The 24,772-nt window shown below is 35.4% G+C and overlaps 1 protein-coding gene across 1 annotated transcript in view; it reads left to right on the top strand.

Annotated features, from left to right (window-relative positions):
• LOC308503667 (caspase-1-like) overlaps positions 1–14,291 on the top strand; it is a 31,848-nt gene extending 17,557 nt beyond the window's left edge. Inside the window, exons 6-8 of the mRNA XM_081063161.1 lie at positions 164–307; positions 2,540–2,646; positions 13,213–14,291. Of these exons, the coding sequence (XP_080919287.1) occupies positions 164–307; positions 2,540–2,646; positions 13,213–13,311 (350 nt within the window). The 3' untranslated portion in view covers positions 13,312–14,291. The remainder of the gene's footprint in view (positions 1–163; positions 308–2,539; positions 2,647–13,212) is intronic.
• The last annotated feature ends 10,481 nt before the right edge of the window (positions 14,292–24,772 follow it).

Raw genomic sequence — 24,772 nt, 5'->3', positions numbered from 1 at the left:
CTATACTGGTGTGTGTGTGTGTGTGTGTGTGTGTGTGTGTATGTGTGTAGGCATGTGCAATTAATTGGAAGACCTTCATTAGGGCATTCTATTTATTCAGTTGTCAAAAGATGGCTAAAATGGGTTTAACAGTGAATAACATAAAATTACGGTGTCCTCTCAGGAAACAAAGGAGAGGTGTGGGTCAGTGACTCTCCAGTGGCCTCAGCAGACTGCTCTACACAGTCCCCAGATGCCCTGAAGGATGATGGTGTCCACAAGACCCACGTGGAGAAGGATTTTGTTGCTTTCTGCTCCTCCACCCCACGTATGTGTCTTTCATTTGTAGGCAAGGATTTGTGGGGATGAGGCCTGCCTGCCTACATGATTCGGCCCAATATCCCAGGAAAGAAAACAGGTTAAAAGTCTTTGGAAGGCATTTATAAAGAGATGAAGAGCCCATCCAAGTTTCTGCAGACTTCTTTTACAGCTTCTTTATGGTCGCCTAGTCTCCTGGTTGTACACCCACCCAATGCCAGTCTTGCATATCCTATAATTGATCAGTCAGTAGGCACATAGTAGTATTACTTTAGAGCGTCTACTATGTGTAATAGGATTCGTTTTACTGCTGAGGAGATTTTTAAAAGAAAAAGAGGATGTGAGCTCCTTTGCAGAAAGTATATTTTCAAGTTTGGAAAATGAGAAATCTAGGTATAAAATACTGTTAAATGATCATCAAATAATTAGTTACACCTGATTAATGTGAGATTACAACCTAGGATTAGTAAAGTTTTAGAAGATCAATTCCAAAAACCATCATATTTAAGGTGATATGATTTGAAAAAGAATAGAGTATAGTAGAGAGAAGAGAATTCCCAGGCCTGGACAGAGGCAGACAGAGTTTCTAAAATGCTCAAGCAAAAGCTTATTCTTAACACACACACACACACACACACACACACACACACACACACACATACACACACACACACACACACACACACACACGAGGTCTGACAATTACGTTCGAGAACTTATTGCAAACTTTAACCTTTTTTGCTAATTTTTTTTGATATCAGTGGGATTATTCATTATGAATTTGTTCCAATTAGACAAGTAGTTAACCAAGTTTACTATCTGGAAGTGCTAGAAAGGTTGCATAAAATAGTTAGATGACCTGAACTTTTTGCCAACAATTCATGGCTCCTGCATCACGACAATGCACCACCTCACGCCACACTATCTGTGAGGGAGTTTTTAGCCAGTAAACAAATAACCGCATTGGAACACCCTCCTTACTCACCTGATTTGCCCCCCAATGACCTCTTTCTTTACCTGAAGATAAAGGGAAATTGAAAGGAAAACATTCGGATGACATTAAGGACATCAAGGGTAATATGACGACAGTTCTGATGGCCATTCCAGAAAGAGTTCCAAAATTGCTTTGAAGGGTGGACTAAGCGCTGGCATTGGTGCATAGCTTCCCAAGGGGAGGACTTCGAAGGTGACCGTAGTGATATTCGGCAGTGAGGTATGTAACATTTTTTCTAGGATTAGTTCACGAACTTAATTGCATGACCTCGTGTTTGTATGTATGTGTGTATATACATATAAACATATATATATATGATATATCTTATATACACAATAATATGTTTATATTGCATATTCTATATAATATGTATTATATATGTATAATATATATGTATAATTATATATATAACATATATATATGTGTGTATATATATGTGTGTGTGTGTGTGTGTGTGTGTGTGTGTGTGTATGTACATAATCTCATTCACACAGATAAGGAAACTAAACCTCACAAAAACCATATAAATTGCCTGACTAAACACTGGTAGTATTCAGATATGAATCCATGTCAGTTTGAGAATGCAGCTTAGGCTATTTCAGCTAAACCAACAAAAACAATAGAGAAGCTATGTTATTTATACCTTTGGACCATTACAAAGTCTGAAACATGTACACTTTTGTGCCCAGGAATGGGTTACTGAAAAATCAGAACCTAGCATCTTAGCAAAAGCAGTCTGTATCCATGACTTATGTAGAAATTGGACCAACCAGTGTAAAGTAGAAGAGAGTGCCTCTAGAGTTATCTGATGGCTGGCCTGATATCTGAAAAAGGCATGAATGCAAGCATCTTCTGAGCCACACAGATGTGGGTTCAATAATTACTCCATCAATTTGTAGCTGTTCGACCTTGAAAAAATTTTCAAGATTAAGTGAGAGAATATATGCTAGAAAATATGACCTATATTGTCAATTTAAACATATCAGTTTTACATTTTGAACCATAGAACAATGTTTCTAGAACTCTATTCCCTCATCTGAGATGCTATAACCCTTATGTGATGTTTTCTCTATCCAATCTAAGTCCACCATGTTGCTTTGCATATATAGCCAAACACAGAAATCTGAGCCTTTATTTTTTCTACATGCTTAATTAAGTCCATCTACAATTATTTGCAATCTATGAGTTGTTTTTTTTTTTAAAGGATAAAAGCTGTAACTCAAAATTTATTATTTCCTTTATTCATAGATAATGTTTCTTGGAGAAAAGAAAATGGTTCTCTCTTCATCACACAACTCATAAGTTACGTTAAAAAATATTCTTGGTGCTGTCACCTGATAGAAATATTTGTGATGGTAAGTATCATATTTATTACCTGTTACACTATTTATTCTTTTTTTTTCAGTTACAGTGGACATTCAATATTACTTGATATTAGTTTCAGGTGTACAGCATAGTGGTTAGACATTTATATAATTTATGCAATGATCCCCCCATTAGTACCCACATGGCACTATACATAGTCATTGCAACATTATTGATATATTTCCTATGCTGCACTTTACATCCCTGTGAATATTTTGTAACCATCAATTTGTTACAAATTGATAGTTACAGTTTGTAACCCTTACTTTTTTCACCCAATTCCCCAACCCTCCTCACCTCTGGCAACCATCAGTTTGTTCTCTGTATCTATGAGTCTGTTTCTTGTCTTTCTTTTTGTTTTTTAATTTTTCTTTAGATTCCACATATAAGTGAGATCATTTGATATTTGTCTTTCTCAGTTTGATTTATTTCACTTAGCATAATACCCTCTAGGTCTAACCATGTTGTCACAAGTGGTAAGATTTCATTCTTTTTTATGGCAGAGTAATATTCCATTGTATGTATGTACCACTTCATCTTTATTCAATGGTCTATTGATAGGCTCTTGGGTTTCTTCCATATCTTGGTTATTGTATATAGTGCTGCAATGAACATATGGATGCATATATTTTTCCAAATAAGTGCTTTGACTTTCTTTAGATAAATGCCCAGAAGTGGAACTGCTGAGTCATAAGGTAGTTATATTTCAATTTTTTGAGGAACTTCCATACTGTTTTCCATAGTGGCTGCACCAATTTGTAATTCCACAACAAATTGTGCACAAGGGCTCCACATCTGTGCCACACTTGTTTGTTGATTTATTGATGATGGCCATTTAGATAGATGTGAGGTGATATCTCATTGTGGTTTTTATTTGCATTTCTTTGATGATCAGTTATGTTGAGCATCTTTTCTTATGTGTATTGGCCATCTGTTTGTCCTCTTTAGAGAAATGTCTATTCAGGTCCTCTGCCAATTTTTAAATTGAATTGTTTGTTTTTTTTTGGTGTTAAGTTATATGAGTTTTTAAATAAATTTTGGATAATACCTCTTATCATATTTATCATTAGTAAATATCTTCTCCTATTCAGTGAATGTCTTTTTGTTTTGTTGATGGTTTCCATCCCTGTGGGAGGAAGAAATAACTTTTCAGTTTGATGTAGTCCCATTTGTTTATTTTTTGGTTTCTCTTGATTGAGGAACTATATCAATAAAAATATCACTAAGGGTAATGTCTGAGAGTTTACTTCCTATATTTTCTTTTAGAAGTTTATGGTTTCCTGTTTTACCTTTAAGTCTTTATCCATTTTCAGTTTATTTTTGTATATGGCATAAGAAGGTGGTTCAGTTTCATTCCTTTGCATGTATCTGCCCAGTTCTTTCAGCACCATTCATTGAATAAGATTGTGTTTACCCCACTGTCTGCTCCTGCCTCCTTGGTCATAGAATCAATGACCATATAGATATGGGTTTATTTCTGGGATCTCTATATTACATTGATGTGTATGTCAGTTTTTATGGTAGTACCATGATGTTTGATTAATATGGGCTTGTAGTATAGTTTGATATCAAACAGTGTGTTACCTCCAACTTTGTTCTTTCTCAAGTTTGCTGTGGCTATTAGGATTTTTGGGGGTTCCATATAAAATTTAGGATTGTTCACTCTAGTTCTGTGAAAAATGCCATTGATAGGGATTGCATTGAATCTATAGATTACTTTGGGTAGTGTGTACATTTTAACAATGTTAATTATTCCTATCCATGAACATGGTATATGCCTCCATTTATTTGTTTCTTCAATTTCTTTCTCTGGTGTCTTATAGTTTTCCAAGTACAGGTCTTTTATCTACTTGGTTAAATTTATTGTTAGTTTTTTTTTTTAAATGCAATTATAAATGGGATTATTTCCTTAATTTCTCTTTCTTGACCATTTATTGTTGGTGTATAAAAATGCAACCAATTTACGAATGTTAATTAAGTATCCTGCTACTTTACTGAATTTATTTACCAGTTCTAATAGTTTTTTGGTGGAATCTTTTGGGTTCTCTCTATATTGTTTCATGTCATCTGTAAATAATGACTGTTTAACTTCTTTCTTTGCAATTAGGATGTCTTTCAGTTCTTTTTATTGTGTGACTGCTGTGGCCAGGACTTCCAGCACTATGTTGAATAAAAGTGGTAAGAGTGGGCATCTTTGTCTTGTTCCTGATCTTAAGGAGAATCCTTTTAATTTTTTCCATATTGAGTATGATATTAGCTGTGGGTTTGTTGTATATGGCCTTCATTATGTTGCGATATGTTTCCTCTATTCCCACTTTGCTGAGAGTTTTTTATGATAAATGGGTGCTAGATTATGCCACACGCTTTTTCTGCATCTATTGATATGATCATATGATTTTTATCTTTCATTTTGTTTAAGTTGTGTATCACATTAATTGATTTGAACCTCATTGAAACAAACTGGCATTCTACAAATAAATCCCACTAGATCATAGTGTATGATCATTTTAATGTATTGCTGACTTCAGTTTACTAATATTTTGTTGATGATTTTTTGCATCTATGTTAATTAGGGATATCAGCCTATAATTTTCTTTTTTGTTTTAATGTCTCCGTCTGGTTTTGGAATCTGTAATGATGGTCTCGTAGAATGAGCTTGGGAGCTTTCCTTCTTCTTGCATTTTTTGTAATAGTTTGAGATGGATAGGTATTAAATCTTCTTTGAATGTTTGGTAAAATTCACCTGTGAAGCCATCTGGTCCAGGACTTTTGTTTTTTGAGAGTTTTTTGATTTACTAACTCGATTTCATTAGTAATAATTTGTCAGTTCAGATTTTCTGTTTCTTCTTGATTCAGCCTTGAAAAAGTGTATATTTCTAGGAATTTTCCATTTCTCCCAGATTGTCTAATTTGTTGGCATGTAATTATTCATAATATTTTCTCATAATCCTTTGTATTTCTGTGGTGTCACTTCTCTTTTAGTTCTGATTTTATTTATTTGGGTTCTCTCTATTTTTTCTTAATGATTCTGGCTAAAGTTTTTCTTGTTTGTTTGTTTTTGTTTGTTTGTTTATCTTTTTAAAGAACCAGCTCTTGGTTTCATTGATTTATTTTATTTTATTTTTTATACTCTATTTCATTAATTTCCAGTCTGAACTTAATTATTTCTTTGCCTGTACTCATTTGGGCTTTGTTTGCTATCTGTCTCTAGTTCCTTTAAGAGTAAGATGAGAGTGTTTATTTGAGAATTTTCTCATTTCATCAGGGAGGACTGTAGTGCTAAGAATTTCCCCCTTAGGACTGCTTTCACTTTGTCCCATAGATTTTAGATCATCATGTTTACATTTCATTTGTCTCAAGGTACTTTTTGATGTCTTTCTTGATCTCATTATTGACTAATTCATTATTTAGTAGCATGATATTTAGCCCCCATCTGTTTGTGTGTTTTTCAGGTTTTTTTTTTCCTTGTAATTGATTTCTAGTTGTATATCATTATGATCAGAGAAGATGCTTGATATGATTTCAATTCTCTTAAATTTATTGAGACTTCTTTTGTGGCCTACTATGTTATCTATCTTGGAAAATGTTCCATGTGCACTTGAAAAGATTGTATATTCTGCTGCTTTTGGGTGGAATGCCCTTAAAATACCAGTTAAATCCATCTGGTCTAGTGTTATTTAAGGACATTGTTTCCTTGTCGATTCTCTTTCTGGAGGATATGTCCCTTGGTGTCAATGAAGTATTAAAGTTTCCAACTGTGATTGTATTATTGTGGATTTCTCCCTTTATGCAGTCAGCATTTGCTTTATATATTTAGATACTCCTATGTTGAGTGCACAAATGTTTACAAGGGTTATAACATCTTGTTGGATTGATCCTCTTATCATTACGTGATGTCCCTCTTTGTCTCTTATTATAGTCTTTGTTTAAAATCTATTTTGTTTGATATAAGCATTGCTACTTCAGATTTTCTTTTTGTTTCTACTCACATGAAATATCTTTTCCTTCCCTGTACTTTCAGTATGTGTGTGGTTTTCAATCTGAAGTGGGTCTCTTGTAGACAATATATATGTAAGTCTTGTTTTCTTATCCATTCAGCCTTCCTATGTGTTTTGCTTGGAGCATTTAATTGATTTACAGTTAAAGTGATTATCAATATATACATAGTTATTGCCATTTTATTATTCATCTTTATGTTTTTTATTCCCTCACCCCCCTTTTCTTTTTCTTAAAGAAATTCCTTTAACATTTTTTGTAATACTGGTTTACAGGATTACAAGTATTAGTGGTGATGAACTCTTTCAGCTTTTTCTTGTCTGGAAATCTCTTTATCTCTCCTTCCATTTCAAATGATAGCTTTCTTGGGTAGATTAGTCTTGGTTGTAGGTCCTTGTTTTCCATCAGTTTGAATATTTTGGGCCAAGTCCTTTTTTCCTGAAAAGTTTCTGTTGAGAAATCAGCTGACAATCTCATACGAACTCCTTTGTAAGTAACTAGTTGCTTTTCTCTAGCTGCTTTTAGGATTCTCTCTTTCTTTAAACTTTGTCATTTTAATTATAATGTCTTGGTGTGGGACTCTTTGGGTTCATCTTGTTTGAAGCACTGTGCTTTCTAGGCTTGTATGTTTATTTATTTCACCAGATTAAAGTTTTCAATCGATATTTCTTCAAAGAGGTTCTCAACCCCTTTCTTTCTCTCTTTGCCTTCTTGTACTTGTACAAACACTTTTTTTTTTAATCTTGCTGTTATGATTGGGTGTTTCTTGGTACTTTGTCTTTCAAGTCACTGATTCAATACTCAGCTTTATCTAGTCTCCTCGTGATTCCTTCTAAATGCACTCTTCATCTCAGTTATTATAGTCTTAGTCTTCGTGTAAAATTAACCCCTGGTCATTCACAGAGTGTAAACATAATTTATGAGACTCTACAAGAGTACGCACGGATTGAAAGTCAAAGAGACAGTTCAGGTAAAGGGAATTTTTGCCAGGACAGAACCTAACAGGGATAGCTATAGCAAAGAGAAGTTTTGCCAGGACAAGGGCAAGGGGAAGTTTTGCCAGGACAGTTTGAGTGGGAGAGCTGTTGAGACAGAGGGGTAAGAGAGATACTGGCAGAAGTTTGCCGGGGCAGTCTTATGGAGACAGCTGCCGAAATAGAGGGGTAAGAGAGAGATACTTGCAAATGGAGTTTAGCCAAGACAGAGTCTGATGGGAGACAGCTGCAGCAAAGAGAAGGAGTGCTGGGGTTTTATATATTTTTTTTCTAAGCAGGATGTAGGGTGTTTGTCAGTTTGCAGGGGGGGTTGCCATTACAATTTTCTTATCCTGGGAACTGTCCTGGTCAGCTTGCCGGGGGTTGCTATTATGATTGGGAACTGTGCTGCTCCCATCCATGATGGGTGTTTGTTAGTTTGTACGGGGTTGTCATTGCAATTGGGAACTGCTCTGTTCCTACCTATGATGGCTGTAAGGAGCTTGTCAGCTTGCAGGTGCAATGTTAGCCAGGGGAGTTAGAGCCAAGAAGTTAATGTTTAGGCTTGCTCCTGCTAGCTTACAAACTTGCTCTTGCTAATTCCTTGCCTATCCCATCTTGCCAGCTCATAAGCTACTCCTGTTAAGTTTTTACTTGTCTCATTATTCTTCACTTCTGACTGGTTCTTTTTTATGGTTTCTATGTCCTTTTTTAATGCTTGCTATCTCTTTGTTGAAGTTCCCACTAGTTCCTTGAGCAACTTTATAACCATTGTTTTGAACTGTGTATCTGGCAGGTTGCTTGCCTCCATTTCACTTAATTCTTTTTCTGGTGTTTTCTTCTGTTCTTTCATTTGGGACATATTTCTTTGTTCTCTCATTTTAGCCACCTCTCTGTGTTTGTTTCTATGTATTAGGTAGATCTTCTATGTCTCCCTGTCTTAGCTGGGTGGTCTAATATAGTATGTGCCCTGTCAGACCCAGTGTCACAATCTCCCTGTTCACTTGTGCTGGGTGCTTCATGCATGACCCCTGTGTGTGTTGTGTGTATCCCCCTGCTATACTTGAGCCTTGTTTGTTATTGACACATCAGTGGGTGGGATTGACTCTTAGGCTGACTGACTGGGGTTTGGCCACATTCACAGCTTACTGGCTGCTTTGTGGGGGCTTATCCTACAGAACAGCATATACCTGATTGGGTCTGGTGCCTGCTAAGATTTCCCTTTGGGTGTGCCACTTATGAGGTTATCTCATAGGTGCTGTGCTGTGATCTGAATCTGACCTCCAGATTTGGAGGCCTCTTGGGAATGCTCCAGTGGAGGCCCAGGTCAGCCACTGCCTGTGGCCAGCCAGGGAATACCTGGTAGGAGCTACAAAGCAATCCATGGTTGGTTGCTGCCTGTGCTGGACCTAGAGACACATGGGAGAGGCCATTCTGCAAACTGAGGATGGCTGCCACCAATACTGGGTCTGGGGTAGCTCCACAGAAAGCCCAGGAGACCCCGAGGCTTGCTGCTACCTGCCAGCTCTCATATGGCTCAGCCCCTGAGAGAGCGTTGTGTGGTACAAGAGTTTGGTGAGGTGGGGGTCTCAGGGAGTCATCAGGGTGGGATGAGTGGTGTTCACCAGGTTAATGTAGATTCTAGTTTTGTGCCAGTGCTGAGACTTGAACTACTCAGCAAAAGTCTCAGAGCACACCAAGGCCAGCAGCTGCCCATCTGGGGCCAGCAGATACCCTGAAGTATTCTGAGAGAGTGCAATGTGTGTGGGGCTGGCTGCTTTCTAAGAAGTTGCCTCCAGCATTGCATGAGTTGAATTGGACAGATTCCCAGGAAGTCACCAGGGTGGAGTGAGTGGCTGAAGCAAAGAGTGGGTTCACCAGGCCAATGCAGATTTATATTTGGTTATGTGGGAGAAGGCTCAACACAGGAACGATGGTGCCCACCTTCCAGCTGCATAGGAGGAGAGTTCTATGCAGGAAAATGGCAATTGTCCCTCTAGTCCTTACCCTGAAGCCACTCCACACAGTCTCTTCCTGTATGTTTCTGACACCTCCTGAGTCACTGTCCCTTCACCAGAACCCAGGGTGAGTGCCTGCTGTCAAGTGAGTCTGTGCCCCAGCCCTTTAAGAGGATGTTTGTGTTTTCCGGAGCCTTCTCTCTGACTCAGACTACAGAATCCCCACTGTTTTTCACAGCCAGATGTTGTGGGGTCTCCTTTTCCCAGCACTGGTACTCTGGACTGGGGCTGTGACCTCCTTGCTCTTGGGCTGGGGGTGGGAGGATCTCTGTGGTTGAGAAATCCCTTCTAATTCTGAATCACTGCAAGTGTGGGGCAGGCCTGTTTCATGTCTCCACCCCTCTTACTATTCCCAACATTGCTTGTGTTTATATCCTTAGTTATAAAACTTCTGTTCAGCTAGACTTCAGATAGTCTCCAGGTTGATTGTTCTATAATTTAGTTGTTATTTTAATGTGGTCATGGGGGAGGCAAGCCTTGTGTTTATCTACACCATAACCTTGGATCACTCTCTCCTATTTATCTATCATCTATCTATCTATCTATCTATCTATCTATCTATCTATCCTTACAAGCCAAAACAAATGTACATTATAATCTACCTGCATATTTTACACAAATGACAGGATATTAATCAAACTGTGGCACATCTTGTGTTTTAATTATTTCCAAAGTTCTAAGCTTTAGTAAGCAAAGAAAGTTAATACTTGCTAAACTTCTGAATTTTAAATATTAAAAATTGGGGATATAAGGAAGAGGAAAATACTGAATACAGAATATTATGGATAAATTATGACCTATGAAGACAAAAAGTAGTATGGAATGATAGTTCCTTAAATATTCAGATTATGGAATACATTTTGGTATAAACTGTATTTTTGTTAAGTATTTATTGGTTTCCTTTACTAATAAGAACTGTGGCTGACTCATGCTTATAAAATAGTTTTAAAAAAAGAACAGACACAGTCCCTGCATTCATAACTAACATTCTAGTAGGAAATATAATAGTGAACTCCACATAATCAAAATATGTTATTTATAATTTCTACGGGAAAAAAATAACAAGGTTCTATGAGCGAAAATAAGGGAAAAGTTCTAAGTTAGATATGGTCATCTTATCTATAAAGTGAAAATTTGGTGGAATAGGAGAATTTGTATTTGTTTTTGACTGGCATAAAATGTATTTAGTTGTCAATGGAAGAGAGATGGCAGGCAGTGGAAGAGGATGTGGAACATATATACTATGAACTATTACTCAGCCATAAAAAAGAATGAAATCTAGACATTTGCAACAACATAGATAAACTTACAGGGTATTATACTAAATGAAATAAGTCAGACAGAGAAAGACAGCTATTGTATGATTTCATTTATATGTGGAATCTAAAAGACAAAAAACAAACAAACAAAACAAAACAGAAACAAACTCATGGATGCAGAGAACAAACTGAAGTTTGTCAAATGGTAGGGTGGTGATGGTATACACAAAAAAGGTAAAGGCAATTGGAAGTACAAACTGCCAGTTATAAAATTAGTCATGCGAATGTAAAGTACAGTACAAGGAACATAGTCAATAATATTGTCCAGATGGGTACTAGACTTATTGTGATGATCACTTCATAAGGCATTTAAATATCTAAGCACTATGTGGTATACCTGAAACTAATATAATATGGTATGTCATTTATAATTAAGAAATAAATTTAAAAATAGAATTTGGGATATGAATTTCAGAGGACCAAGAGGATCAGGTCTTGATGAGGACTGAAGAAGAAAATCGCCAAAGTTAAAGTCTCCAGTGCTTAAACTCTGGAGGTGAAAATTTGTAGTTAAAATTTAAAGAGTCAGAAACTCCTGTTTTCAGCCAAGATTACCTAATAGACACTAGATTTAGACTCTTGTCTGAAACAAACAAACACCAAAACAAAATATATGAAGCAACAGTTTTCAATACACTGGAAATAATAAAGGACACTGATCCCTGAAAAATGGGAAACAAACAAGAATGAGCCCTAAAATTATGTCAACTTACTCTCTTGAGAAAGTTTCCAGGTCACAGCATGGGTAGACAGAAAGAAGGCAGATCCTGGTGGACTCCCAAAGTTGAGGGGTCAGAGCTGAGAGTCCAGGGAAGTTAAAGGTTCACAGAACAAAATACCAAAAAGGATATAGGTTCACACAGAGAGAACTCTGGAGATCTTCAGAGGGTCCCCATTAAGTTTCTAGCAGAATATGTTCAGTATGTGTGTGAGGAAACTACTGAGTTAGGATAAATAACTACCTTAAGAGATTACAGGGAAAAATACCACCGTTCTCATACAAGCCAGGAATAGTGCCAGTGCAACCAGCCAGACTGGGAAAATTTCATAATTTGCCTGCAGACTACTCAGAAGTATCTTACCAAGTTGTAGGAAATAACCCTAAAATAAACAATTCTTTTATCCTTCTTAAGAGATATAAAAGGAAGACCTCAAAGGATCAAACTGTTTCTAAGTAACAGAATGCATCCAAGAATAAAGCACAAAAATATATACAAAAATATTCAACACTTGATAATATAAAATTCAAAATGTATGACATCCAATAAAATTTACCTGGGATGCAAAGAATCAGGAAAATAAAACTTACTGTTAACTCACTGTTAACAGAACTGACCCATAACTGGCACAGATACGATGATTAACAGAAAAGGACAATAAACTGTAATCCATATGTTCCAATATTAAGTAGGATCATAGAAGATATTCAAAGATCTAAATTGTACTTTGATATATAAAAAATAGAATGTATGACCTGAAAAATATACTGGATGAGATTAACAATAGATTAAATATTGTATGAAAGAAAAAATAATGAACTTGAAAAAACTATACAAGATGAAGCACAAGAAACAAGAATAAAAAAACAATAAAAAATAAACAAACGATAAAAAAATTAACAATAAAAAAATAAACAGTGAGCTATGAGACTAATTTAAAAGCCTAAGATATGTGTAAGTGGTGCCCTAAAGGGAAAGGAAGAAAACAATATTTGGAGAAAAGAGTCAATTTTTTTTCAGATGTAATGAAAATTATAAATCTATAGAATTAAAAAGGGCAACAAGCATAAAGTATTAAAAAAAAGTGGAAAAATTACAGCAAGTCTCTTGTTAGTCTAAATTCACTAAATGCTTGACAAAAAGATAATCCTACAAGTAAAGAGAAAGACACCTGCTACATACAGAGAAACAAAGTAAAGAATGCAGCAGATTATCAGAAACAATTCATGCTAGAAAAATAGTAGTGAAACTAAAAAAAAGTCATCCTAAACTTTTAAGTCCAGAAATAAATATAAATACTTTTCATAATAAAAAGTACAAAGACATTTCAGTCATACAGAAGATAAAATACTCCTTTACCTGCAGACTTGCACTACAAGAAATGTTAATGGAAGTCAATCAGGAGAAGAAAAATGATACCGTATGGAAGTATAGATTTACAAAAAGTAATGAAAGTACTATAAATGGTAACTATGTGGACAAATATACATATATTTTCTTTTTAAAAACACTCTTCTTTTTTATTTTCAGGTTCAACGATCATTTGAAGAACCAAATGTCATAGCCCAAATGCCCTCGCTTGAAAGACAAACTATGACCAGATATTTTTATCTCTTTCCAGGCAATTAAAATTAATAAGCGCCCACAGATGATGTTGGCAAATCAGGATATTGACTAAAGTAGGGAACAGAGTGGTGCCAGGTTATGCACAAATTAACTACACAATATTTTGTATTTATTGTTTTATTCATGCCTTCTATTATCTATCAAAAAGAAAGCTTTGTCTTTCGGCTATGGAACAATAAGTAGTATTAGTATTGTCTTTCTGTCATAAATAATTAAAAAATGAGGTAAAAAAATTTGAAACAGCTGTTTTCAGATATTGGCAATGGGAAGTACAGGACTGCTTTTACTAGGAGAAGGGGAAAAAAATAAGGTAAACCACAAAACTATGCCTACACCATACACAGTTTTCTGCCATCACAAAATTTCTGTTATACAGTGAAGGAAGGGATAACAAGTGAAATGTGGTTGTCTCAATGAGTTGAGAAAATGGAGATCACATTCCAAGTATGTTGCGGCAGCTGAAATGTGAAAACATCCAGACATGAAGGAGATATGAAGAAAAAGACTTCTAAATATTAATAGCTACAGAGTGTTCTTCTTGAGTATTTGAATGCATATCAACATCCACTATTATAGGATGACTGGGAGCCCAGGAAAAAAACATTGCTCAGGAAGTAATGTTAATACCTCACACAGTTCACACAGCATTGGTAGATGTTTCAATTCTAACTTTACCAAATGGACAGGGCTCAGTGAACACTCAGAAAAATAAGTAGAAATTCCATAGGTGTCATGCTTTTATAGTTGGACTAAAAAATCCCAGACTAAAGCTACTCTAGACCTTCCCTAGTAACTCTTTAATAAAAGTCTGGAAATGATAAAAGTGATCCACAAATAAACTTAAGTTCCTGCCAAAATAAGTGTTAATAGTAAATAAAATTATTTAAATTCAAACATATAAATCGTATATTTTCAATGTTTATTTGGCAGCACATCAAAAATTACTACATATTTAAAGAATCATCAGAGTTACTTGATACCAGAAAAAACGTTATTAAATATAAATTAACCAAAAATGATGAAATTAGCAAAGATTTTTTTTTTAATATTAAAAGTTGGCTTAGTGATGTTAAGAAAACCATGACCATAAAGAGAGAGAGAGAGTGAAATGTTTTTAAAAATCCAAATTGAATTTAAAGAGCTTAAAATATATATATATATATATGAAGTGAAAAATTCATTGGAGGTAGTTAACTGCATATTGAAAACTGTAGGGAAAAAAAAAAAAAACTAAACTTGAAGTCTTAGCAAAGGAAACTATTCAAATTAAAGCATGGGGAGTGGGAACAGATACAGAGCTTCAGTAATCTGTGGGATATAACAAATTATCTAACAAATATCTATGTAATTGGATCCCTAAAAAGATAGGCAGAGGGATACAAAATATATATATATATATATATATATATATATATATATATATATATATATATATTTTTTTTTTTTTTTTTAATGGACAGCATATTTTCAAAATTGGTAAAAAATATGAACTCACAAAACAAAGAAAAACTCAGGGAATCCTGATGCAAATATCCCATAAGATTTTTTTAAACCACAGGAAAAGGACAAATTACATGTATAGGAACAAAAATAATAAATGACTGCAAACTTACATCAGAAATATTGCAACACAGAATACAATAAAATGACAATTTTTTAAATGCTAAAGAAAAACAAAATGACAGCTTAGACAACTATTTCCAGCTAAAATATCATTTCAAAATGAAGGTGAAATAAACGTATAAAGCCAAACAAAAGAAGAGAACTAATAAACCACAGCCACAGTAAGTAACTTAAAAGAAAATGAAAACACAGGCCATGGGTGACCCGAGCTTGCATCAGAGCCCCTCACAAGAGGCCCCAGGACAAAAATACTTAGAGGTTGGCTGGAGGCCACAGCAGAGCACCACACAATTAGCCCCACAAGCACATACACAAAGGGCAGTCTCAAAGGCACTAGAGCCACTGGGGAGAATTTCATTCAGTGAGGTAACCCCCACCCTCCTCCCAGCAGCCCATAAGCTGTAGATATGGTCAAACCCCACTGCCAGTTAGCCTGAGGTTCAATCTCACTGATGTGCCAATAGCAATCAAGTCTCAACTACATAACAGGAGGGCACATATAACGCACACAAGGGACACACCTGCAGCACCTGGTGCACATGACCAGGATCACAGTGCCAGTGGTTCCCAGAGGGCACCTCCTATATAAGACCACCAGTCCAAGACAGGGAGAGTAACAGATATACATAATACATAGAAATAAACACAGAGAGGCAGCCAAAATGAGGAAACAAAGAAATATGTCCCAAATGAAAGAACAGGAGAAAATTCCAGAAAAATAACTAAGCAAAATGAAGGCAAGCAACCTACCAGTTACACAGTTGAAAACAATGATTATAACAATTCTTAAGGAACTTAATGAAAACTTCAACTAAGAGATAGCAAGCATAAAAATCAAAACCATAGAAATAATAGAACCCATAAAAACAAACCAGTTAGAAGTGAGGAATACAATAACCAGTAAACTAGATGAAACATGGGATCAAATCAGCGATTTGGAAGACAAGGTAGCAGAAAACACCCACGCAGAACAGGATAAAGAAAAAAGAATCCAAAAAAGTGAAGATTTTTTTTAAGAGTCATCTGGGAAAACATCAAGTGTACCAACATTCACATCATATGGGTACAAGAAGGAGAAGGGAGAAAGCAAGGGATTGAGAACCTATTTGAAGAAATGACAGAAAAGTTCCTTAACCTGGTGAAAGGAATAGACATACAAGCCAAGGAAGAGCAGAGTCCCTAACAAGATGAATTCAAACAAGCCCACACCAAGACACATTATAATTAAAATGTTAAAAGTTAAAGACAGAGAGAATCCTAAAAGCAGCAAGAGAAAGGCAACTAGTAACTTAAAAGGGAGCCCCCATAAGATTGTCAGCAGATTTCTCAACAGAAACTCTACAGACCAGAAGGCATTGGCACAAAATATTCAATGTGATGAAATAAAAAGGACCTACAACCAAGGTTATTCTACCTAGCAAGTCTATCATTTAAAATCAAAGGGCAGATAAAGAACTTCCCAGACCAAAAAAAACAAACAAACAAACAAAAAAAAAAGCTAAAGGAGTTCATTACCACCAAACCATTATTACAAGGAATGTTAGAGGGATTTCTTTAAGATGGGGGGAAAAAAGATAAAAAAGTTGAATAATAAAATGGCAATAGCTACATACCTATCAATAATCACTTTCAATGTAAATGGATTAAACACTTCAATCAAAAGACACAGGCGGGCTGAATGGACAGGAAAAGATAACACTTACATATGCTGTTTACAAGAGACTCACTTCAGATTGAAAAATACGCACAGACAGAAAGTAAATGGATAGAAAAAAATATTTAATGAAAATGGGAACAAACAAACAGAAAAGGTTAGAGTAGAAATAATTATACCAGACAAAAACCATTTTAAAACAAAGGCTGTAACAAGGAATAAAGCAGGACCCAGTAATCCCACTTCTGGGTATTTATATGAAGAAACCCCAAACACGACTTTGAGGGGATGTGTGCACCCATATATTTATTGCAGCATTATTGACAATAGCTAAGATCTAGAAGCAGCCTGGGTGTCTGTCAATGGAAGAATGGATAAAGACGAGGTGGTACATGCATACAAAGGAATATTGCTCGGCCTTGGAAGGGAATGAGTTCTTGCCATCTGCTGTAGCATAGATGGACCTGGAGGGTGTTATGCAGAGTGAAGAATGTCAGACAAAGAAAGACAAATGCAAAGTGGTTTTGCTTATAAGTGAAATCTAAAGAAGAAAAACAAAACAGAAACTCATGTATATAGAGAACTTTGTGATGGTTGCCAGATGGAAGGGGGTTTGGGTGTGTGGGTAAAAAATGGGAAGGGATTGAGAAGTACAAATTGGTTGTTACAAAGTAGTTATTGGGTGTAGAGTATAGCATAAAGAATATAGTCAATAATATTGCAATAGCTATGTATGATGTCTGATGGGTACTATATTTATTGAGGTGATAGATGGGTTGGGGATTGGGGAGCAGGATGAAAAAGGAGAAAGGATTAAGAGGTACAAATTGGTAGTTATAAAACAATCATGGGAATGTAAAGCATAGAGAATATAGTCAATGGTATGGTAATAACTATGTATAGTGCCAGGTACTAGACTTGTCAGGGAATCACTTTTAAACTATATAAATGTCTAACCACTATGCTGTACACCTGAAAGTAATATAATACTGAATGTCAACTGTAATTGAAAAAATTTAAAAGGGGGGAAGGTGAAAGGGAATAAGAGGTCAACATTTCCAGGTATAAAATAACTAAGTCATGGAATGTAATGTACAGCATAGGCAACATAGTCAATAATATTGTGATAATGTGAAGTGGTTGGTGGACTTATTATGGTGATCACTTCTTTATTTATATAAATGTTGAATACCTATGGTGTACCCCTGAAACTAATGTTATATTGTATGTTAGCTATATTTTTAATAAAAATCTTTGAAAAAAAGAAATTGTAAACAAAGGAAGTTCTTCAGATGCAAGAAAAATGGCTTCAGGAGGAGATTTAAATCTGCAGAATGATAAATCCCATACTTTTTAATGATGAGAAAACAAACTTTAAAGCACAAACGTCAAGAGATCTGTGACATATGACTCAGCATAAAGGTCATTAGATGCTTAATACACATTTAAAATCTCCAAATGCTACTGGGTTTTCAGGAAGTGGCCCCAGGCCCTTGGGCACACTTCATATTCCTGGGCTTGTTCTGGAGGACAACTGCTCAGGTTGACATTTGGCTGCCATATTGGCTTTGCTCTGGTGATTGTTGAGTGTCACACACGTGCAACTCTTAGCATTCCTAAAACGGACACACTGACAGGAAGTTTGGTAAAGGACTGAATCTCGTAGTAAGATTTAGCCCTTTATTGAACTGTTTGCATGTTTGTGAAGTAAGATTTAGTCATTTACCAAACTCATCTGTAGCCTTCCCTGTTACACAAAATAAAAAAAGTACAACACAATTCTATGCTGTCTACAATGAACATACTATAGATGTAAAGCTATAAGTATGATAAAGGACAGAAAAAATGAGATAATTCAAACCCATAGCACAGAACACAAAAATCACAGACCACATAAATAAATTTAAAAAAAAAAGATAAATTGAACGTTGTAAAACTAAAATCTTTTACTCCTCACAATACCATTCAGAAAATTAGCAAGCAAGATATAGCTTGGGAAATAAATATTAATAATACATATATCTGACATAGGTCTTGTATCAAGACTATTTAAAGAATACTTACAACTCAGTAAAACAAGAAATTCCTCAATAAAAAATGGGCAAGTGATTTGAACACTGAAAAAAAAAAGATACACACATGACCAAGAGGTACATGAAGTGATGTTCAACAACTTTAATCATCAGGAATATGTAAATTGAAGGCACAGTAAGATATTACTATGGTAGCAAAAATCTGCAAGTTACCCAAATAGCCACCACATCAATGGACAACAAATTGTTACATATTCATACAGCATAATGGTTCTCAGCAATAAAAAGATATGAACTGCATCTACATACATCAAAATAGAAAACTATTCAAAACATTTTATGCATCAAAAGAAAATTTACATAAATAGTACATACCATATTTTTCCATTTATATATTAAAAAAAATAACTGATAAAGTAATCCATGGTGATAGAAATCAGATCAGTGATTTTCTTGAGCTTGGGGTTGGTACAATTGACTGCAATTTGACTTATTAGGATAATGGAAATTTCTTTAAGTAGACTGGTAGTATGGCAAATCACACTGAACTTTACACCTAAAATGGGTAAATTTTATTTGAGTGCAAATAATATCACAATAAAGTTAATTAAAAATGAACAAGTCAAAGATCTTTTCTATAATGCAAGAGGCAAAGGTTTAATTATGGATTATATATCAACTTTAAATAAGTATTAATTCACACAAATTAACCCAAGAAAACACACACATTGGGTATCCATTATTAGGGATGACCCTAATTTAGAAGATTGGATTAACTATAGTGAAACCAGCTGTTTGGTTGACAGAGTGTGCAGATATCAATAACCAGGATTGATCTGCTACTAGCATGAGGCACACTAGCATACAGAATTTACTTGTTTTGACAGTGCTGTCATTGTACCACATTCAAATATTATCACAATGCAGCTCACAGGCTATTAAACTGCATGCATAGAATTTTGGATGATTCACTCTTGCAAATACTTAAGCTAGCACATGGGATTTTCTCTTGTGCTTCTAAATATATGTCGTAAGTACAAACAAAGAAAATAAATTTTTATATCAATAAACAAGTTTGTTATATTGAGAAATAGAGATATTTTAATTTGTTTAAATGCAACAACTCACTTCAAATTTTTATTCTAAAACAAGTTTCAATTATTACATAAATTAGTAACCCACAGAAATTATTCCTCCTCATAACTATCCTATCAGTTATCTTAAAATAGATTTGATTAATCCAGCATGATAAACTTCACTTTTCCTATCAAAATGTGTAGACCTCCCAAGCTCCCAGTTGTGTAAGTCCATTGTTGGGGTTGAAAAGCACTACAAACATCTCCTTGCAGGCTTTATTTTCTTGGACTAATAGATACACATTTGGGACTAATAGAGACATAGCTGAGACATAATTATGTTGAAACTATTCATTGTTACAGGAATTATCCCTGAGCAACTATTGTCACACCTACTCATCCCTATTGCTCTCTGTCTTTTACAGGAAATCACAGGAGTCCAATACTTGTAGGAGTAAATCAACTTCCTCATGGAAATTTGCCAGTTCAACATGATTTTAAATATCATTTTGTATTTCAATAAAAGGAAAAAAAAATATATAACTGGGTATCTATTGTGTTACTTATTGTGAAAAACAGTTTCCCATAGGAATAGAGTTAGAGTAATCTGGAGAATACAGGAAAGGAGGAGTTGCTGAATGAATTTAGTTTAATGAATTGCATTTCTGCTGAAGCCACTATAATATTTCATATGGTCCAAAGTTCATGACTCTGGAGTTCCATTAAGACATGTTAGTAGAGAAGTAATTCATTTCCTTGCTCAAACTTTAAACTTTTGTTGATTGCTTTCTTATTGTTTTAATCTCACGGTATCGTAGAGATTAGTCATGACATGGATCATCCACTGGGCATTCCCAGTCTAGCAGCCACACCACATTCTCAACATTGTTCACTGAGAACAACATGAGTTTTAAAGGATAAACTGAAGATTATTATCCAATCAGATGATGGAATAAAAAGTTTAGAGTTGTCTTAATGTAGGGAGTATAAAATAATCTGCAAGTTTATCTTTACATAGTGTTTTGTAATGACCTGGTCCCCGTGCCTTGGGGGAAATAACTTGTGGGACCTTCCCTTTGTGCATGCTCTCTCTTTTCCATGTGAATATTCAATGTGGAGAAATTGCTCTCATATTTTACTATGTGGTATACATATACACTTTTTCAAAACCTACGATGCTAAATCATCATTCTGTTTAGATTTGGATAAAATATTTTAGATGTTTGTTTAAAAAAAAATCAAAGGTGTTTGTGATGGTTTTTTTTTGTTTTTTTCTTTGTTTTCTTTTTTTTCTTTTTCTTTTTTTTTTTTTTTTTTTGTGTGTGTGTGTGTGTGTATGTATAAGACAGAGACCCAAAAGAGATAGAAAAACAGACAAATATAAGGGCATATGGGTGGTGGAAAAAGAATAAATGACAAAATTATTAAGAAAGGATATGAGAATGATTTTATTCATGATTGATTATTTCCTGTAAGAAGTAAGCAATAAATAGCATTTAAATAGAATTTTCTCTGTGAAAGAACACATATAGATGAAGAACTCACATATTCACTAACTTCCTGATTCAGCAGTCTCTGATAGGCGCTTTCCTGATCATTTCAGAGGATATGTGGTTCTGAGAGTAGCAACTGTCTTTATGAGATCATTCTAGATCCTGCTGTTAAGCTCTAAAAGCAAATTTTTGTCTGCCACACACTACATCATATATTAGGTTCCATTGTTGTGTAAAAATTGCCCCAAAATTCGATGGCATAAGCAACAATCAATTATCTCACTATTTATGTGTGATAGGAATCTAGGCAATACTGGGGGTATCAATAAAAGGTATGCAAGTGGACACTTTGGTCATCATTGCTCGAGCAGCAGTTAGCCATAACCAGAAGTGTCTGGACACTGATGGTAACCACTTTGAGCACCTCTTGTAATTACAGAAGTCAAACGTGACTCGTTTTCATCTTCTGTTATTGGTATATATTGAGTATTACAATTTTAATAGATTTTCCTTTCTTAAAATGTGTATTCATTATTTTGGCACCCTCTTTATAAGACAATCGAGCAGTCACTCATGGCTGTGGTCTCATCTGAATGTTCAATAAGAGGGTCAGATCTGCTTTCAGACTCATGCACATGATAAACTGAAGCCTAATTGTGGACAGGATACTTCTCATCACTGGTTGTTGGCTAGGAGCTTTACTCAGTTCCTTAATGTGTGTTTCTTCACAGGGCTGCTCACAATATGGCAGCTAGTTTTCCGAAGAGTGAGCAAGTGAGAAAGAGGACAAGTGAGCAACATGGAAACAAGCCTTTTTGTTATCTAATTTTTTGGGGGAAAAAATCTCATCACATTTGCCATATTCTATTTATTAGAATCAAATACTAGGTTCCACTTGCATTCAAGGAGAAAGTATTACATGAGGGCATATAAAGCAGGAGGTGGCCATATTAATAGCTGCCAGCTCTATGATTTAGTGATAATTTGTTTTCTAATTAAGCTAGCTAAAGTATTTCGGTTGTCTACAAATGAACCACAACCAAAGCAATCACAATGCATTATGGGGCTATATTCTGCAAGCTCTCTGACACCATAAGAGCCAGCTTGGAATTTTATCATTTTCTCTATTCACAATTAATTTCATGAGTAGACAGGCAGAAAGGAACCTCTTTTCAACACCTTCTTCATGACCTTAATTAGACTGCCATGGGTGATCTTTGACAAATAGCTCTCTGCACTCTTTTCTCTCGTCTTTGAAAAGGGAACAATAATGTATATCTCATAGGGTTGTTGTAAGGCATTGACTTTCTTGGTATTTGTCATGCTTAATAAAGGGTACTTTCTTTAACTTTGAGTTTGTATATTTCAAAACTCTGATATTCTGACATGATTCAGAAAACTTCTCTTTAAATATTGTCTTTTCCTCAATGTTTCTATTATGTTCTTCTGATATGAGAAATGCTGAATTTTGACCTCTGTGGTCTATACCCCTTTGTCTCACAATTGTGAATATGTAATGTTACATGGTTAAAACAAGTCAGGGAGGTTGTAATAAATGTTACTGCTCAATTGACCATAATATAGGGATATCAACGGAGTGGACTCAATGTAATCACATGATCCTTCAAAGCAGAGAAACCTCTCTAGTTGAAAGCATAAGGGATGTATCAGAAGGGAGAAGTCATAGAGATTCCAGGAGATTTGGGCATACTCTTGATGGTTTTAGATACAGGACCACATGTGAGAAACAAAGAGGATCTCAAGGAGCTAAGAGCAGCTCCCATCCGATGGCCAGAAAAGAAACATAACCTCAGTCCTACAACCACAAGGAACTGGATTCAGCCAACAACCTGAAAGAACTTGGAAGTATTTTCCACATCCTCCAGGAAGGAACACAGCACTGCTGAGATCTTGGTTTTAGTCCAGTAAGACCTGTGCCAGAATGCTACTGTATACAACTGTGAGATAATAAATGTGTGCTGTATTAAAACACTAAGTTTTTGGTAATTTGTTATGCCAGAAATAGAAAACTATATTGCTGATATCTTAGACTTTCTTATTCTTATCCATTCATCTCTTTAACTCTCTCTGATAGTTTCCATTTTCTCACCTCTCTTTGCTTCATTCTGGAGAGATTATCATATTTATTTTCCAACACACAAATTCTCTCATCAACTACGCATTTAACCTGTTCTTTGAAGATTTTTATTTATTTTTCATTTCAATAATTGTAGTTAATGTTTGCATAAATTTCATTTTAAAAATATGTCTTTACAAAAGTGATTGCTTCACCATATTTATGCATCTCTCTATTCATGGATTTATTTGAGCACTTCCTACATAGATCATCCTTATTTTTTTTTTTTTTTCTGAATAGTTCAACATCTATGATTTCTTATGTGTCTAAATTTCTGGTTTCTTGTTTCTGCTGACTTCCACTCATAGGGGTGGTTTTCTAGTGTATTTTTAATGTTCATATATTTAATGTGATTATATTTCTTGATAGTTCAGTGTGTCTAAGGAAACTTTCCTTCAGAGTGTGTTTGTTTATATTTCTGCCAATAGCCAAGCAACACTTCAGATTTATGATCATTCAGATTCACTATCTTTCAAGGGCTTTGGCTTAGATCAAGACACTGCTGAAGTTTCACGTTTGGCGTGGCCCAGCAATGCACTGTAGCAACTGGTCTCTGAAAGGCCTCCTGGCTGTCTGACAATTGAGGCAAACTCCCTGTCTCCCAGCTCTGCCTCCTTCCTTTCCAGTAACTCCAAATCCCAGGTGTTTTTTTCCCATTTCCTCAATCCAGTGCCCCAACCAGTCAGATGCAGCTTCTACACTTTGTTACCAACAAGTCCTGTTAGATTGGGAAGTTATAACAGCTAGGTTTTGTGGAACATGAAGACATCCTAGAGTATCTTCTCATTCCCAATACAGAAGTAGATGCCCAAACAATGATTTTCAACAGAAAGTATATATCAAATCTACAGTCACATTCACAGGCTCTATGAGCTTGGGTAAGGGGCTTGTTTCCACAAGCCTAAATTTTGTCATTGGCAAAGGCAAGATACAAATGTCATTTGACAAGTGTTTTTGGGCAGGTGAAACAACGTGTTAGAGTACATAGATTTTAAAAGTCAAGCTATTAACAAACCATTAAGCTTCTCTCTGCTCTCAGTACTTATCTAGCAACATTCACACTACAGGTTCCAGGATAGTGTCCTACTTCCTGAAATCTTTCTGTTTGCTCCAGAACTATTTAATCCCCCCTTGTCTGAGACTTTATAGCACCTGTAGTCTATGTGCTCTTGCATTGTCATGTAATCTTTTCCTATGTTTATACCTTTTTATCCCCAAATGATTGAAAACTCTTTAATGGTGGATCTGAGTCCGACCTTACCTGCTCACATTCTCCATAGTTCCCATCACAGTGCTAGGATGGGTAGTGGGCAGCTATCACGCAGAGCTCAGCACTGAGTGAGGGGCTCTTGTGCTGGGCAAGTGTCCGAACCACTGTATTCTTTTTCATAGAGCAGAGACACATTTTGTATTAACATAGAGGTATTTTAAAAAGAGAATGAAATAAG

Source organism: Rhinolophus hipposideros (assembly GCF_964194185.1).
Source record: "Rhinolophus hipposideros genome assembly, chromosome: 10".
Taxonomy (NCBI): domain Eukaryota; kingdom Metazoa; phylum Chordata; class Mammalia; order Chiroptera; family Rhinolophidae; genus Rhinolophus; species Rhinolophus hipposideros.
The sequence above is the reverse complement of the archived record's forward strand: the minus strand, read 5'-3'. Positions and strand labels throughout refer to the sequence as shown.